Source organism: Talaromyces marneffei, chromosome 1, assembly GCF_009556855.1.
Source record: "Talaromyces marneffei chromosome 1, complete sequence".
Taxonomy (NCBI): domain Eukaryota; kingdom Fungi; phylum Ascomycota; class Eurotiomycetes; order Eurotiales; family Trichocomaceae; genus Talaromyces; species Talaromyces marneffei.
The window spans coordinates 5767490-5781864 of NC_072348.1; the positions used below are offsets into that span (position 1 = coordinate 5767490).

Below are 14375 nucleotides of genomic sequence, written 5' to 3' on the forward strand. Positions count from 1 at the left end.
GAAATAGATATAAGAAAGATTGTTGCAGTAGACGGAGCGTAGGTCGAGTTGGTGAAGTTGAGAGAGTTGGAGTTGAAGCGAGTTGAGATGAGTGTGGGATGGATTGGATGAGAGAGAAGAAATTAACGATGGCGGGACAATAATAAAGGCTGACGGGGAACGTCTTAGTACTGGTGGGAGCACTGCCTGGACGAGGAGTTACCTACGTACTGTACGGATACTAGTCGAGGGACTAATACATGGTTGCAGGTGTTGGCAGCCATTCATGCGTGGCTAGTGGAGTCCAGGAGCAAGGGCAATACCGTTTTTGACCGTATTGTTGAGTATCGTGCTATGAGAAGTGACTCAACGTTCGTATTCTCTAGCGGGTTCTGGTAATACGCTTGTAAACAGACCCACATCTACGAGACCAGGTCATGCTCTCTTCAGTCTCTTCTTCACGCGGACCCAATCACAACGAGCCTCACCACAACGCTAGTAGCTGAGCTAGTGGCGAACCCAAAATTAGCCAACCATTTTCGGACGAAAGTGGATCGGTGTCCCAATTAGGATATGTCATTTCAGCCACCATGTGGATACTCCGTATCAGACACACCCAATCAGCGACATGTTGATGAGTGACTTGTGTGCGGCGGCATGCTCTGGATGGAATCTGCTGTTTTTCTCGTACATACAGCATAACATGACGTTGACCCATTCCAATGGGCAATACAGTCCTCTAACTGGCCTGACTTGTTTTGCTGTGCTGGCCGGTATTATTACGAGGGTTGTATTGCTCATACATCTCCAGGGCGTGGGATCTCCATTTGTATACATGAGAGACTATGTATCGCTCGTAGCAAACTAAATCATGTCATACAAATCCACGGTTGATCTTAATTGATATCATTACTCCGAACAGTCCGACATCAGGACAGTTTCCTATTCAAATCAAAAAATACAGGACATACTACGTATGTCGTGACCAGGGGCCCTCATGGCTATGCAGAATTCGTGGCTAAGCCTCTGGAATCCTGGTAGGTTGCGGACTGTGGAACAGAGACGGAGTACTCCGTACCTGCGTCCGCTGGGAGATGCCGACACTCCCGTAGGATTGATTTCCTCTTCATTCCTCGATTGATCCAGTTCATATTTACACAAAGCCTATGTATTCTCAATGAGAAGATATTCATACGATAATAGGGAAGTCACGTAACAGCATACCTGACGACCTGGTAGAATCTCCAAATGGCCATACTACGTATTTACATACACAGCATTGACAACGTACAGTAGTACATCCCTCGTATTGTAAGCGGAATACTCGTACGGAATCGTAATCTGAGAATTCGCAGGCGCAGCTGACCTGAAAAATTCTCGACTAAAAGCCTAAAGAGCGCTGGTGCCCTATCGCTGGCGCTAAGAACCTGAGCAGACTTGGGCCAACGATCTTCAACGATCGTCCTCTCTAACCGAAACTCTGAGTTCCTGACACTGTGGAGTAGACAACGAGCGCTTTTGCCATGCTATTTTTTGCATTGGCCGTTTCACTACGGAGTAACTAGCTAGTTAACTAGTTAGTTAAGTTACACTGAGTCGCTGACTACGTGCTACAGTACAGAAGGTTCTCGGGATGACCACTAGTTTGGAGCGGATTACTCGCATGCTCTTATCACCCTCCCATGTCTGCATACGTTGACGTCTCCTGCCGAACTGATTTGGTCACGTGTGCCCAAACGAGGCTGGGGTCGATCTGTCCGACGCTCTTCATTGACAATGAGTAATAATTAGAAAAGAACTCATCTTTTTCTCGGTACGTTGTTGTGCATTACATTACTCAAACTTTCAACAAAGTTCAAGTTCAAAGCAACCCGTGGCTAGTCATTTCCCTCATGGACTTACTACACCTACACATGCATGCACTTTGCATCCATCCATGCAACGCCCTTTCTTCTCCCCACGATTGGATGAAACCGACTAGTCTACATAGTAGTCACCGCTCCTTTCTCGCACCAATGCCCAGCCACTTTTGTATCATGATATGCATAGATCTGGGTTTACACACCACTAGATCTATTTAATCGAAGAAATTTTCTGGTCCTTGTTTCTGCATTGAGTCTGATGCATGAGCAGTGTGATTGCAAGGAAATTCGCCTTGGTTTACATTAAACTTTGTTTTGAATGTTTAGGTTTGGGTTGTGGTCTGTGTTACTCTCCTGTAAAGCGTCTGTCTCCGCTTGATTTCAGGTTGGTAGCCTGATTTTTCAGGTTGGATCGTTCATAGTCATGAATATAATAGTTAGATATTAACAAACATAGCGGCGGTCTAACTCATTTATCTGCATTTCGAGTCTTGATCATCCTCGATATAATCTCCTTGCACTGCTGCATATTCACCCCATCCATAACTTCGTACAACGATATCATCTCCTGCGTGCATTCAACAACAGCCTTGATATCAACCTCGCTTTCCGCGAGCCAAGTAATAATCCTCTGAATTCTTGGGTCTGGTCTTGTTGCTCCTGTTGTGCCCGGTGCATTTGTACCGCCCAATGCAGAGAGCGTGACACCCAGCCCAGATTCTCGAAGAGATGTAGATATTGATGGCGGATTGACCCCTATTGTACTATGACTATATTGATTGCGGTGAGCGGACCCGCCACCGCCGCTACCGAATATGACCGCAAGCAAAATAGCCATTACTGCGATGACATGCGGCGGATAAAGAAGTGGTAAATCTGTCTGATAGTGATCACTAATCAGCGTTGTGGCCTGACTGACGTCCTCCGTCGTCAATTCAAGTAGTTTCGTCAACTCCAAAACCGTGCGGTAAGGGTGGTGGACAATGAGTTGTGAATGCATTTCAGAAATGAGATAGAATTCGCATTCTCCGATTTTGGCCGGGTCATTGGTGATGAATTCTGGCCATAGTTGGCGGGCTTCGCTGCTTACGACCCGGATGTGTTGGGGGCATTCTTCCATTTTGCAGGCAAGATAGAACGCCGTGACCATGACTAGGTACGGGTTCGTCTGTCGAAAATCGACTTTCGTATAGAATCTTTTGATGTAGACCTGAGCGGTTGAAATGGCTTGTTGTCGCGAATGCGTCAGTTTCGCGAGTCTACATAGCTCTGTTATCTTTGTTAGTGACTTGCTCCCGGACCCTTGGTAGTTAAAAAGGCGAACCTGTTTTTAAAAATATATTGATGACTCTCACATCCGGAAGCTGTATTTGGTGATCTTGGCTTTTGTCTTTTAGATTTTCTCTGATCTCTGCCAGTTGCTCGCGAGTAAACATCCAATGCCGACGTTGAGTCGACACCCAAAAATTTGCTGCCATGGTGGCACGTCAAGTATGGGCTCGCATGAATTGCGCTATACATAAAGACACGAAGGAATTGTCATTATTGACAGATGATGAAATGCATGCTGGGAATGATCTTATTTGAGTGTCATTGTTTGATGTTCATCCGTTTTGCCGTCCGTGTCCGGTCACTTGATGCCCATGTATATATGAGGTGTGTATATACGCCCGAGGAATGTAAGACTTGTCGGACCAAGCTATGTCGGCAGTATCACACAGAAATTATCGGGCGTATTGTCAATGGACTGCTTATATTGAATACTTGAAGATGACTGATGTTGGACATCGAAACAATAAGGCGCTGTCCCTAAAGAGGGATAGTGCTAACTTTCTAGCCCTGACATCCTGATTGGCCAAAACTACCGTGATAGCCATAGAGCCGAGCCAACCCGTTGACATTGCGTTCTGTCCTGCACTTCGACATCATATCCAAGAACTACCAGCTCAAGCAAGCAAGATCCTCATTACTTAGAGGCTCAATACATTCGAAGAAGAAAGGGATTCGGCGCCGCTCAAGAGGCGGCACTCGTGCATTCAATCACAATATCCAAGAATGATTGCGTCAACTTCATGACAACAATTTTTTCCACCTGCCGCCCGCGAAGATGAAGCCCCTCGAATACCCGGACCGGGTCGACAAGCTATGGGAGGTTATCGACACCCGGAAACAGGGTTCCGTGGACTTTAATGGCTTGAGAAAGGGACTTCGCAGGATGGATCATCGTGAGCGCCTCTCAACTTCCCTGTTTGTCGGTTGTTTACTTGGGCGGCACACGTGCCCCTCCTAGTAGCTGCTGGTATCGTGACTGACAGCTTTTGGTACCTTTTCGTATCGATCATTAGCCCTCAAAAATGCAGATTCTATGCTTCAGCAAGTTTTCGAAACGGTCGATACGAACGGCGATGGTCGAATACAATATGGAGGTACGTTGTGCTCAACGATGACGCTGTGGTGCAAGATTTGACGGTCGTCAACCCTACATACAGAATTCCGCGATTTTGTCTCTCGTGCCGACGAAACGCTGTGGGAACTATTCAAAAGTATTGATCGAGATCATAATGGAGAGATAGACAGATCGGAATTCAAAGAGGCATTTGCTACTGCGAGGATTACCGTATCGAGTTCTATGCTGGATGAGTTTTTGGCTCAAATGGACCAAAATAATGACGGGGTTATAAGTTATAATGAGTGGAGGTAACGGAATTTCCAACTGAGCTATGAGGGATCAATCGCTGATCGCTGACAGGGACTTCCTGCTCTTCCTACCAATTGAACCCACCAACCTGGGCACCGTGCTGTCATACTACAAGGCAACGGGAAATCTAAACCCGGAAGGAGACGTCGACATCAGTGATACTCTACAGGGTTTAGGTATTGGAATCCCGACCCTGTCTCATTTCTTACTACATGCCCTAGAAACCGCTCTCTACTATACCCTTCAAGTTCCGCTGTCAATAATCACGAATGCCGCTCCATTCAACCTGGTAGCTGTTGCATATGCAGAGACGCCCGATGCTGAGCCAGCCTCCGATCTGGACTTGGTTGTGTTTGACAGGGATGTTGATGTTGTTCTTGATCGTGATTATGAGCTGGAGTGGCTTTCTGTTTCCCAAACTGTAGCTATGTGGCTGTCGGTACGCTCTTATGAACTGCAGTTGACCGACATCTTCCCTCACCTAGGTTATTTTATCGCCGGTGGAGTTGCTGGCGCCGTCTCACGGACAGCTACCGCCCCCCTCGACCGTCTGAAAGTGTACCTCATCGCCCATACTGGCGTACGTGAAGAGGTTGTCTGTGCGGCTCAAAAGGGCGCTCCTGTGAACGCCATGCGGAAGGGAATTCAGAGCTTGGTCGATGCGACGAAGGAGTTGTGGAAGGCAGGAGGTATTCGGAGTCTTTTTGCTGGTTCGTCTCTCATCTTCCATTACTGATATGCCCATGCTCACTGGCGCAGGCAATGGACTCAATGTTGTCAAGATCATGCCGGAATCCGCGATCAAGTTTGGTGCTTACGAAGTAAGTTTTCAAGTTCTTGTTCCAAACGATCTTGATTGACATGTTGTAGGCATCGAAACGAGCATTTGCGCGCCTTGAAGGACACGATGACACGAAGAAAATCAGACCAACTTTCCAGTTTTTATCTGGTGGACTTGGTGGTATGGTGGCGCAATGTTTTGTCTACCCAGTTGACACATTGAAATTGTGAGTGACGCACCTCTATGCTTCGAGGCATATATCTAATACACACACAGCCGCATGCAATGCGAACTCGTGCAAGGAGGCGTCCAAGGCAACAAACTCATAGCTGAAACTGCACGCAAAATGTGGCAAAGCGCCGGCGTCTTGGCCTTCTTCCGTGGCTTACCTCTTGGTCTAGTCGGCATGTTCCCCTACGCGGCTATCGATCTATCAACATTCGAATACCTCAAACAAGGACTCCTCGCCCGAAAAGCGCGACAAGATAAATGCCACGAAGATGATGTGCCGCTAAGCAATTTCACTACTGGAGCCATTGGTGCTTTTAGCGGTGCTCTAGGTGCATCCTTTGTCTATCCGCTCAATGTCCTGCGAACACGATTACAAGCGCAGGGCACCGTCTTACACCCCACGACATACAATGGCATTATAGATGTGACGCGCACGACTTATCGGACCGAGGGCTTTCGCGGATTTTACAAGGGTATTACCCCGAATATGCTCAAAGTTGCTCCGGCAGTGTCGATCAGTTACATTGTCTATGAGAATGCGAAGCGATTCTTGGGATTGAAATAACAGTCCCTTTTTTTGGACAAATCTTATATATACCCCCATGCTCGAAAACGAGTCGGCCATTTCCTGCTCTTTCGTTGATATCCCATCATACATACTGCATACAGGCCACAAAACCTCATGTCCTATAGCATTGATACCTGCTGTGCCTATATACGCCTTCGTCATTTCCCTTCTGTTCATTTCCCGGTCCACATTGTACTTTACAGCAATGCATGCATGGTAGGCGTTCTTTCATCACGTTCACATTTCATCTGTTGGATAAAGTCCCCAGTTTTACATGTCATCTCATTCCTCCCTATGTTCCCCCTCCCCCCTCGTGTGAAGATACAGAAAAAGCAAGAAGGACATACACATAGAATCTGTGGCATTGAGTTACATACTTATGTTAGACTTGATACAAAAGAAAATTCACTGGATAAAACCAATCCTCCCAAAAAAACACCCTCATTAGATCCCATGTACTATGTAGAAAATGCTTTAACAGCATTAACCTCCTGATCCTTGGGCAAAATGTCCGGCACAGGTCCCAAGGGTGTAATCCCAAACGGATTGATCTGCGCATGCGACTTTGTATAATGTTTCTTGATATGCTCAAACTGCGTCGTTTCGCCAAACGCGGGAATATCCCAGTACAAATGTCTCAACCACTTGTGGATCGCGGGGTATCCGGACCGAATATCCCGGAGATTGGTCTTGAAGTGTTGAACGTATACGGGGTCGAATCGTACGATTGTTGTGTACAGACGAATATCAGACTCGGTGACGCTGTCGCCGTACATATATTTCTTGCCGGTTAAATGGGCCTCGACCTTGTCCAAGGCTGCGAAAAGGGTAGTAACGGCCTTTTCGTATGCTTCCTGCGAAGTCGCGAAACCGGATTTGTACACCCCGTTGTTGATGTCGTTGTAGATCCACTCGTTGGAAGATTCGATGTCGGCGCGGAGCGAGTCAGGGAGTAAGTCGATCTTTGCATACGATTCGGGGAGGAGGGAGTCGAATCCGTGATAGAACATGCGGATTATTTCTGAGCTCTGTTCTCATAGCTGACATTAATGATTGGGTTATGGATGGATGGGGAATGGGAAGGGAAGGGCCGGACCTCATTAGAGACGATACGGTTCGTCTTGGTATCGTACAATGTTGGCACAGTGAAGCGTCCTGTGTATTCAGGGTCTACGTCAAAGTAGATGTCGCGCAGATGCGTGAAACCTGGGTGAATTGGGTCGGCGCGGACATCGTCCCCAGGAAGGGTTTCGTCTAGTGTGACGAATCGCCATCCTATCGATCGTTAATTGGCTTGCTGTCGCATATGGCTGAGGAATATTGACATACCCTTTTCACCCATATGCCAATGTACTGCCGTCACAGGGATGATATCCTCCAACCCCTTGAGCTTGCGAGTAATCAATGTTCGATGCGCTACCCATCCATTCCCAATTAGCCAGTTTTATAAACACACATTCTACGAAGACAAAGACATACCCCATGGACAAGCATACGAAACATAAAGATGATACCGCCCCTTCTCCGGCGGAAACTGTGCATCAGGCTCGCTGGAGATGAAGTCGCGGAACTGTGATACCCCGCGCTTGAATTCGCCGGTTTTGGAGTTCTTGGATACCCATTCGGTGATGGGGGTGTTGTTTCCTGTCTTTTCTCATTTTGTCAGCCCATATTTTCTAGGTAGTCTAAAGGCGTTGGCGATATATAGCCAGGGGGGGTTTAGCGATGATTCATGATCGATGATGCATCAAGGGACATATGACAGACATATGGGAAGCTCAATAACCCCGCCATCGGGATTCAGCTAAGATCGCTGTCAGATAATATACATACCGCCATAGTTCTAGATGCGTGCAGAATTGTAGCTGACACTGATATACTTGAAACTTTCCTTGAGAATGTGAATGTTGTTCTCAATCGTAGTAGCGAAAAAGACATCGACGTTGATATCGAAATTGTGGTGAGAGGAGAAGCGGCACGGGTAGATGACGTTATTTATACACAGTCTGCAAGCTTGAGCTGAAGCTTAGGTTTGCTTGTTTGGAACACAACGGAAGAATTTACCAATCGGTAGTTAAGTGAATAACTACTCTCGTAGTATGTACTAGCTTACTCATAGTAGTGAGTGATTAACTAACTAGTGAGATCTGCTTATTCAGAACTTACTAACAAAGATTTTAAGTTGTAACTAACTTATGGCCCCATCAATGGCGTCATAGCTTGGACTGGACGAGCTTACTTCATTAGTTTAGATACTCAGATACGGAGATACTGAAATTAAATATTGCTCTTTGGTCGGATGTGATTATTCTAAAACTCTTGCAACTAACTAGTGGTTAACTACTCCGTAACTATGCGTTTTGACAATTTGGTAATTTGAATAAAGTGGAAGATTCCGCATTTAACGAAGTTAACTAACCCGCCGCACATTAGTCATACCGATGGCCCCGCTAACTAACTAAGCGGTTCCATAAGACTCGTACCTATGCATATCTAGCCAAATACGGCCAACTTAGGGCTACGCTTCACAGAAAAGCGTCGTCTTTCTGTGTAATATGACAGCAACACTTTTCCTGCCTGTCGCGACTACGGACCAAATTCTGACAACTATAGGCTATGGCATCTAAAGCATTGGACGGTAAAGAACTCTGGATAAAATAAGTCAAAGCGAACGAGGTCACATTCTTTCTTTATACACGAGTCCATACATGTTATCTGGATCCCTTGATTTACATAGACAACCCCCTTGGAAACATCCCGTTGGTGGAACACATCATTTATTTACTGCCTGCAAGGCAATCAACCCTCTGCTACAGCGACTTTGAAAAGCAAAAGAGGGATGGATCTTCAATAATCGGAACAATGGACGTAATCATCAGGCACAGACCGTGGCGGAGCAGTGATGCGACTATCTGTTGCGTCGTAGCTTGCAGAGGTAGTAGTCTCAGGTATTCCTGACACCAAAGTTCCGTGTGGAAGAAGTGGTTCCGCAGTAATTAATGGGCCAATAACACCACTACTAGTCAATGGGCGCTCTCGTAACACCCAACGGGCCTTGTGTTCGTTGGTTGTATCATCTTCATCGCCCCAGATGTACTCAAAACTACCGTCCGGTCTGACCGACATCTGCGATGCAAGGTCGTAGTCTTCATCTACGTAAATAATGTCGCAAGAATGGCCATCAATAGAATTTCCAACCATATCCTCAAATTGGTAAATGTCGAAAACGGAATTGTCTGCATAGCCATAAATTGAGTGGTGATCGTTGTGGGGATTGGCATAGCAGGTCTGTTCGTCGACATCAACGGTCTTTGAAGTATTGACTAACGCTGAGATTGGTACATCACGTCGAAGAAAGGAGGCACTGTCTATATCACTTGGTCGTGAAGCAGAATTGCTTTTGGGTGCTGGATTAATGGTCCAACGCTGTCGTGGCCAAGAGTACGGAAAGCCATACATTCTATGAGCGATGGCGGGGATGCAGTCAATACTTTTAATGTATACCTAGATATCTGCCGCAGGCGGAGGAAGGAATGGTTGAACTCACGGGTCGTTGTTGAGGGCGCGGAAACCATGGTCAGCCACCATTGTATTTTGAATTTGGTTGTTGCTGTCAGTATAGGTGTACGATGCAAAGCACAGCGAATTCGCCGTCTGGGAGTCGAAGCCATACGCCGTTACAAAATGAGCACCACGTGTTGCGCCGCGATTGCCAACGAGAGGGCCAAATTTCCTTTGTATTTTCATCGGTCAGAAAGAAGCTTGAAAGCGACAAACGAAAAATAGGTACGTAGTGAACTTACCATGTGGCAGGGGGTTTGGGCAGGCCGCACACATTTACGCGGTAGGAAGAGCAAGGGGTCCATTGGGCAGATTTCCAAAATTTGTAGTCTATGCCCTGCTTCCCATTAGCTATACCGTTGACCAGCCGACAGGCCTGGGGGTTAGGTTTGGTTGATTCAGCTAAGTCGCCCATTGGAAATTCGTCGAGTTCGCATGCTGCGCCTTGGTCTGACCGAGCTCCCTGAACCGAAGAACGAAAATACTCTCTGCGTTGGTTTCTCCACGACGTGTACTCACGTTGTCTCGGCCGCTTAGCATCTGGAGCAAATACAGTCTGTCCGTTAAGAAGCTTGTCTATGGCCCAGCGTTGATTGTCACAAATCTCGTCCCATCCCATCCCATACACACAGGTATACGTGACAGAGCAGTCGCAACTACTCGTCGTCACTGTGACTCCCGAGCCACCTGTAGGAAATGTCAAGACGGGCCACTGCCCGAGCGTTTTCGGGTTTTGGGGGCCGCCACCAATCCTTGGCTTAAATGGTTTCGGCCCTACGAACGGTGGTTTCTGGGGTGGTGCGCCTGGCTTGCTAGCAAAGCCAGAGGCCGCAATAGCAATACCCGTGGCAGCGCATAGGAGGATTTCAGCGGGTATTCCCAGAAGCGAAGTACCAAATGTAAAAGGTGCAGCGGCAATTAGGGCTGCTAAAGCCGCAGCGCAAATTTGGAAGGTGAGCGCCCCGGTGAGTGTGGATGTACCGAGGCCACGAGCTTGGATAGAGATCAAATCATTACCAATTGCATCACGCTTGTTGAAAATTCCCTGTCCATATAAAAACATATTTCCCGTATTGGCCTTCGATGAAGGGACAAACCCAGAACAACAGTAGGCCTGGAACCCGCCTGTACAGGTTAAGTCTGTGGTCTGGCCATCCTCGTTCGTTCCATACGAGTTGCTGTTCTGCGCTACAATCGTCGCATCAGGATCGCTACATACTGGACTGCATGGCATACCCACGCCACGCCAGCCTTCCCAAGCACATGTGCCCATAATTGTACCAGGGGCGCAGCAAAGCGTCTGGTAGTCGCTGTTTTGACAGACGGAGTTTTGTTGCACATTGGCAACCTGTCCGATTGCTTCCGTCACGTCAAAATAAGTGCTATTGCAAGGTTGTCCACACAAGGTCCAATAACATGAGGCGGCAACAGCCGATTGTAGCGTGGCATTTGCGAGCTGTTCCTTATAATCAGTCGCCTGCGCCTCGGTCACGCCGTTGGCTTGACCAATGCCTAACAAATCGTTCATGGCATCCCCGTCGCTATTGTCCATATCCATTGCCCATATTAATATACCGCCAAGGCACAGGTCGTTGGCAGCCTGGACTTTTTGCTGTGTTGTAATACCATCATCAAAGCTTACCCACTGGTCATTATCCCACGTCATCCACCGTACCGCGGCCACGGAGTCGTAGTATTCTGTAGGCTTGCCAGATGAGTATATGTTCTTAATCTCTGAAATAGACAGAGTGCCGGCTGAATTCGTACACTGGCCTGGGCTACCACCTTGAGTGAATTTGCATACCCCATTAGGCTCAGTACATGAGGAGTCAGCTAAAGTGAATGATCGACCGTACCAGCCAATACCCAGGTTTACCAGGCTGGGACTAACACCAGCCATCCATAAAAGATCTAAACCCTCCCGAATCTCAGTCAAATTGGTGTGAGGACGAATATAAGGACCAGTGTACCGATCTGTTGCATCCCATACGCCATGGATATCGTAGCTCATGAAATTAAACCAGTCAACGTAGCGTTGCATAGTAGTAACGTCAATACCTTGTAGGTACCAGTACGAAGAAGGTAATGTCACGCTAATACCGTATGATGTGCCCCAGGTCGACCGCATCTCTGCTACGAGCTCTGCAAAGTTTGCTGTATCTACTAAAACACCTCCCCGATCGGAAGCAGCGGGATATTCCCAGTCAATGTCAACGCCATTAAAGCCGTATGTCTGCATGAAATTTTGTAGAGATCCAATAAATGCACGCCGATTTGCCGCATTGCTGACCATATCACTGAAGGCTGTTCGTGTATTGGGACTATTGCCCTCGTCATTAAAGGACCAGCCTCCCACTGAAATCCATGTCTGTAAGTTTTGTTTCTTTGCTTTAAGCCCCGTAAAACTCCGATACAGATCCGCTGCCTCTGAGCTCATAGGAGAAATAGAGAACGTCTGCGGGTCGAAGAATGCAAACGCAAAGTTGATATGCGTCAGACCCGTTAAATCGAGGTCATCTGGGGTCCTGAGGTCACACAGCCGCAAGCTAGGATCGTTTGCCCAGCTTTGATAGTAGCCAACGCGCCGGCCACTGCCAGCCGTATTGCCCGAACAGGACGGGGTGTTGACTTCTCCACAAGAACCATAGCCTGCCTGGCAGCCTGACCCACAGAACTCTGGCGTTGTGCCACAAAAGCCATATTGAGAACAACAGACATTCAGCGGACAGTTGCCTTCACCCGGAGCCGCGTACTGACCACAAGGAGCAGTGGCATTGCAGTTGGATATGCACACATCTGGTGCGCAGCTTGATGGTGCATAAGAACAAACTCCAGTATTGCTACAACAGGCACCATTTGTGCAGGGAGTACCAGGGGCACATTCGCCGACGGGAAGGTCCCTCTTAAACAAGGATGCACCAGTGGATGAACTCCTACTCAAGTCTTTGCGAGAGCCGTTTGATGACAGCCTCTGAATGAGCTCCTGATTCATAAATACTGGGGTGTCGGGTGAATAAGGCTTGAAGAGCGCTGGTAGCGGCTTAGAAGAGTTGCGAGGAAGCTGCGGCGTCGACTCCCATTTCGTAGAGGATATTGCCACGGGTGAAGGAGATGACGAGGGCGAGTGCCTGGCGGTGGTAGGACTAGCATTTACTAAATCGAAGGCCCAAAACACCAGTGCCATGAGCCAAAAGACTCGAGGCTGCATTTTTTTTTTTTTTTTTTGTTCACTTTGGGGCTTCACATCAATTGATTCAAATCTGCTGGAAGAAGACAAATTCTGTGGTCGTAAATCGAATCGATGGCAAAGGATTATAGAGCACTAATACATGAAAAGGCACAGCATCATTTGCTATGTTATCTTGCAATATATTTTACGGGCTTCTCGAGCAAGGTCTTCCAATGTAACCGGTTAGATCGACAATCGGATGTAGGCGGGATTTGAAGGCTATCATTGCATGCCACTGGAAGTATTCCGTAGCCAGTCTGACTTGTACATGTTAGTATTCTCTCACCTTTTTAGGTAGTAAAGAGCACTAACGCATGATATAACACAGCGCTTGTGCAGTTCTTTGCAGCGTTGCAGCGGGCTAGAGAGACTAAACAAAACCATGGCGTAAAAGCAGATGGAATCCGGCAAGCCTCATCTCAGCTTACAGCTCATTGCGTGTTGCGGCAATATTTTCTGGTGTTAGTTAACTGCGGTGTCTTACAGGTTTATTAAAAGGCGAGGCTAGTAGGCTAGTCCAACTAATAATAATTCTCGTTTCATTGACCCTGCATATTGGCTGCTTAAGGAATTCATTGAAATCCCGCACTAACGGAAATAACTTGACTGCGAAATGAGTCAATTCCTATAATTGTAGCATGTTACAACACTGTTAGTATATCCTTGGAGTCTAGATTGTAAACATAGCCACCAGCCTATTTGTACGTAGAACGAGTCTACCTAGGTCCTACCGGTACGCCACATATCCCAGGGGTTGTTTAGCGTCTATAGGGAAGTATACGCAGGACTCCAGTACCGTGTCATAGAACAGATTTTTTGTGGAGATGCAGTAAATGGAAAATCTCCTACACCGTAAAAATGTACTTATCTATGATCAAGCTCACTGTGCCGTTTCTTGACGGCTCTTTGGGACTTTATTCCCTCTCTCTGTGCAGTCCTATTCGTTGCGTATCACATAAAAATCTCCAACACCATTTACTATCCAGGGCACCATCGCGAGCGAGAACAAGCCACGAGCGTCAATCTACTATCGTGTATGGTTTTTCAAAGAACGTACATGCGTGCCAGATGTGATGCCCTTGCATGGACTTTACTAGCTTGAACGAAGAATTTTCTCACCATGCAACATTGAACGACACCCATGTGCACTATAGAGAAAGACCATGCTTAGTTCATTACAAGCTTCCTAGAACCCTAGGTAGTGTATACGCCTCGGTTATTCGCTCATAAGAGTGCTGATGCCAATTTGATCGAGTTCGTGGGTACTATTGTTCTGTTGTAAATTTTGAACTCAAGAGAGACGAATACCTACTCTAATTTTCGTCATTGTCTGTTATCCGACAACCTGCAAGATCACCTCTCGTATTATCTCCATCGTTCCCCTGGGTCTTTGATGCAGTATTGTACCAGTCTATGATAATATACAGGCTTTTAACATGCTGCGGTGTAGCAAATTCCAAATGGAG

General features: G+C 47.0%; 4 protein-coding genes across 4 annotated transcripts; 1 reads left to right on the plus strand and 3 right to left on the minus strand.

The window, feature by feature from the left end:
• Nucleotides 1–2310: 2310 nt before the first annotated feature.
• Nucleotides 2311–3319, minus strand: EYB26_002115 (uncharacterized protein; the record flags this gene model as incomplete). Its single annotated transcript, XM_054261422.1, has 2 exons — nt 2311–3110; nt 3166–3319. 2 exons carry the CDS (start codon nt 3317–3319, stop codon nt 2311–2313), a joined length of 954 nt encoding a protein of 317 aa, XP_054117397.1.
• Nucleotides 3320–3948: 629 nt separating this feature from the next.
• Nucleotides 3949–6116, plus strand: EYB26_002116 (uncharacterized protein; the record flags this gene model as incomplete). The annotated part of the gene is made up of 7 exons (XM_054261423.1): nt 3949–4066; nt 4157–4267; nt 4331–4538; nt 4591–5249; nt 5299–5360; nt 5410–5546; nt 5597–6116. The coding sequence occupies 7 exons, from the start codon at nt 3949–3951 to the stop codon at nt 6114–6116; spliced, it is 1815 nt and encodes a 604-aa protein (XP_054117398.1).
• Nucleotides 6117–6577: 461 nt separating this feature from the next.
• EYB26_002117 (uncharacterized protein) lies at nt 6578–7958 on the minus strand (the record flags this gene model as incomplete). The annotated part of the gene is made up of 5 exons (XM_054261424.1): nt 6578–7147; nt 7216–7394; nt 7449–7535; nt 7599–7767; nt 7953–7958. 5 exons carry the CDS (start codon nt 7956–7958, stop codon nt 6578–6580), a joined length of 1011 nt encoding a protein of 336 aa, XP_054117399.1.
• Nucleotides 7959–8966: 1008 nt separating this feature from the next.
• EYB26_002118 (uncharacterized protein) lies at nt 8967–12888 on the minus strand (the record flags this gene model as incomplete). Its single annotated transcript, XM_054261425.1, has 3 exons — nt 8967–9579; nt 9667–9852; nt 9923–12888. 3 exons carry the CDS (start codon nt 12886–12888, stop codon nt 8967–8969), a joined length of 3765 nt encoding a protein of 1254 aa, XP_054117400.1.
• Between the last annotated feature and the right edge of the window lie 1487 nt (nt 12889–14375).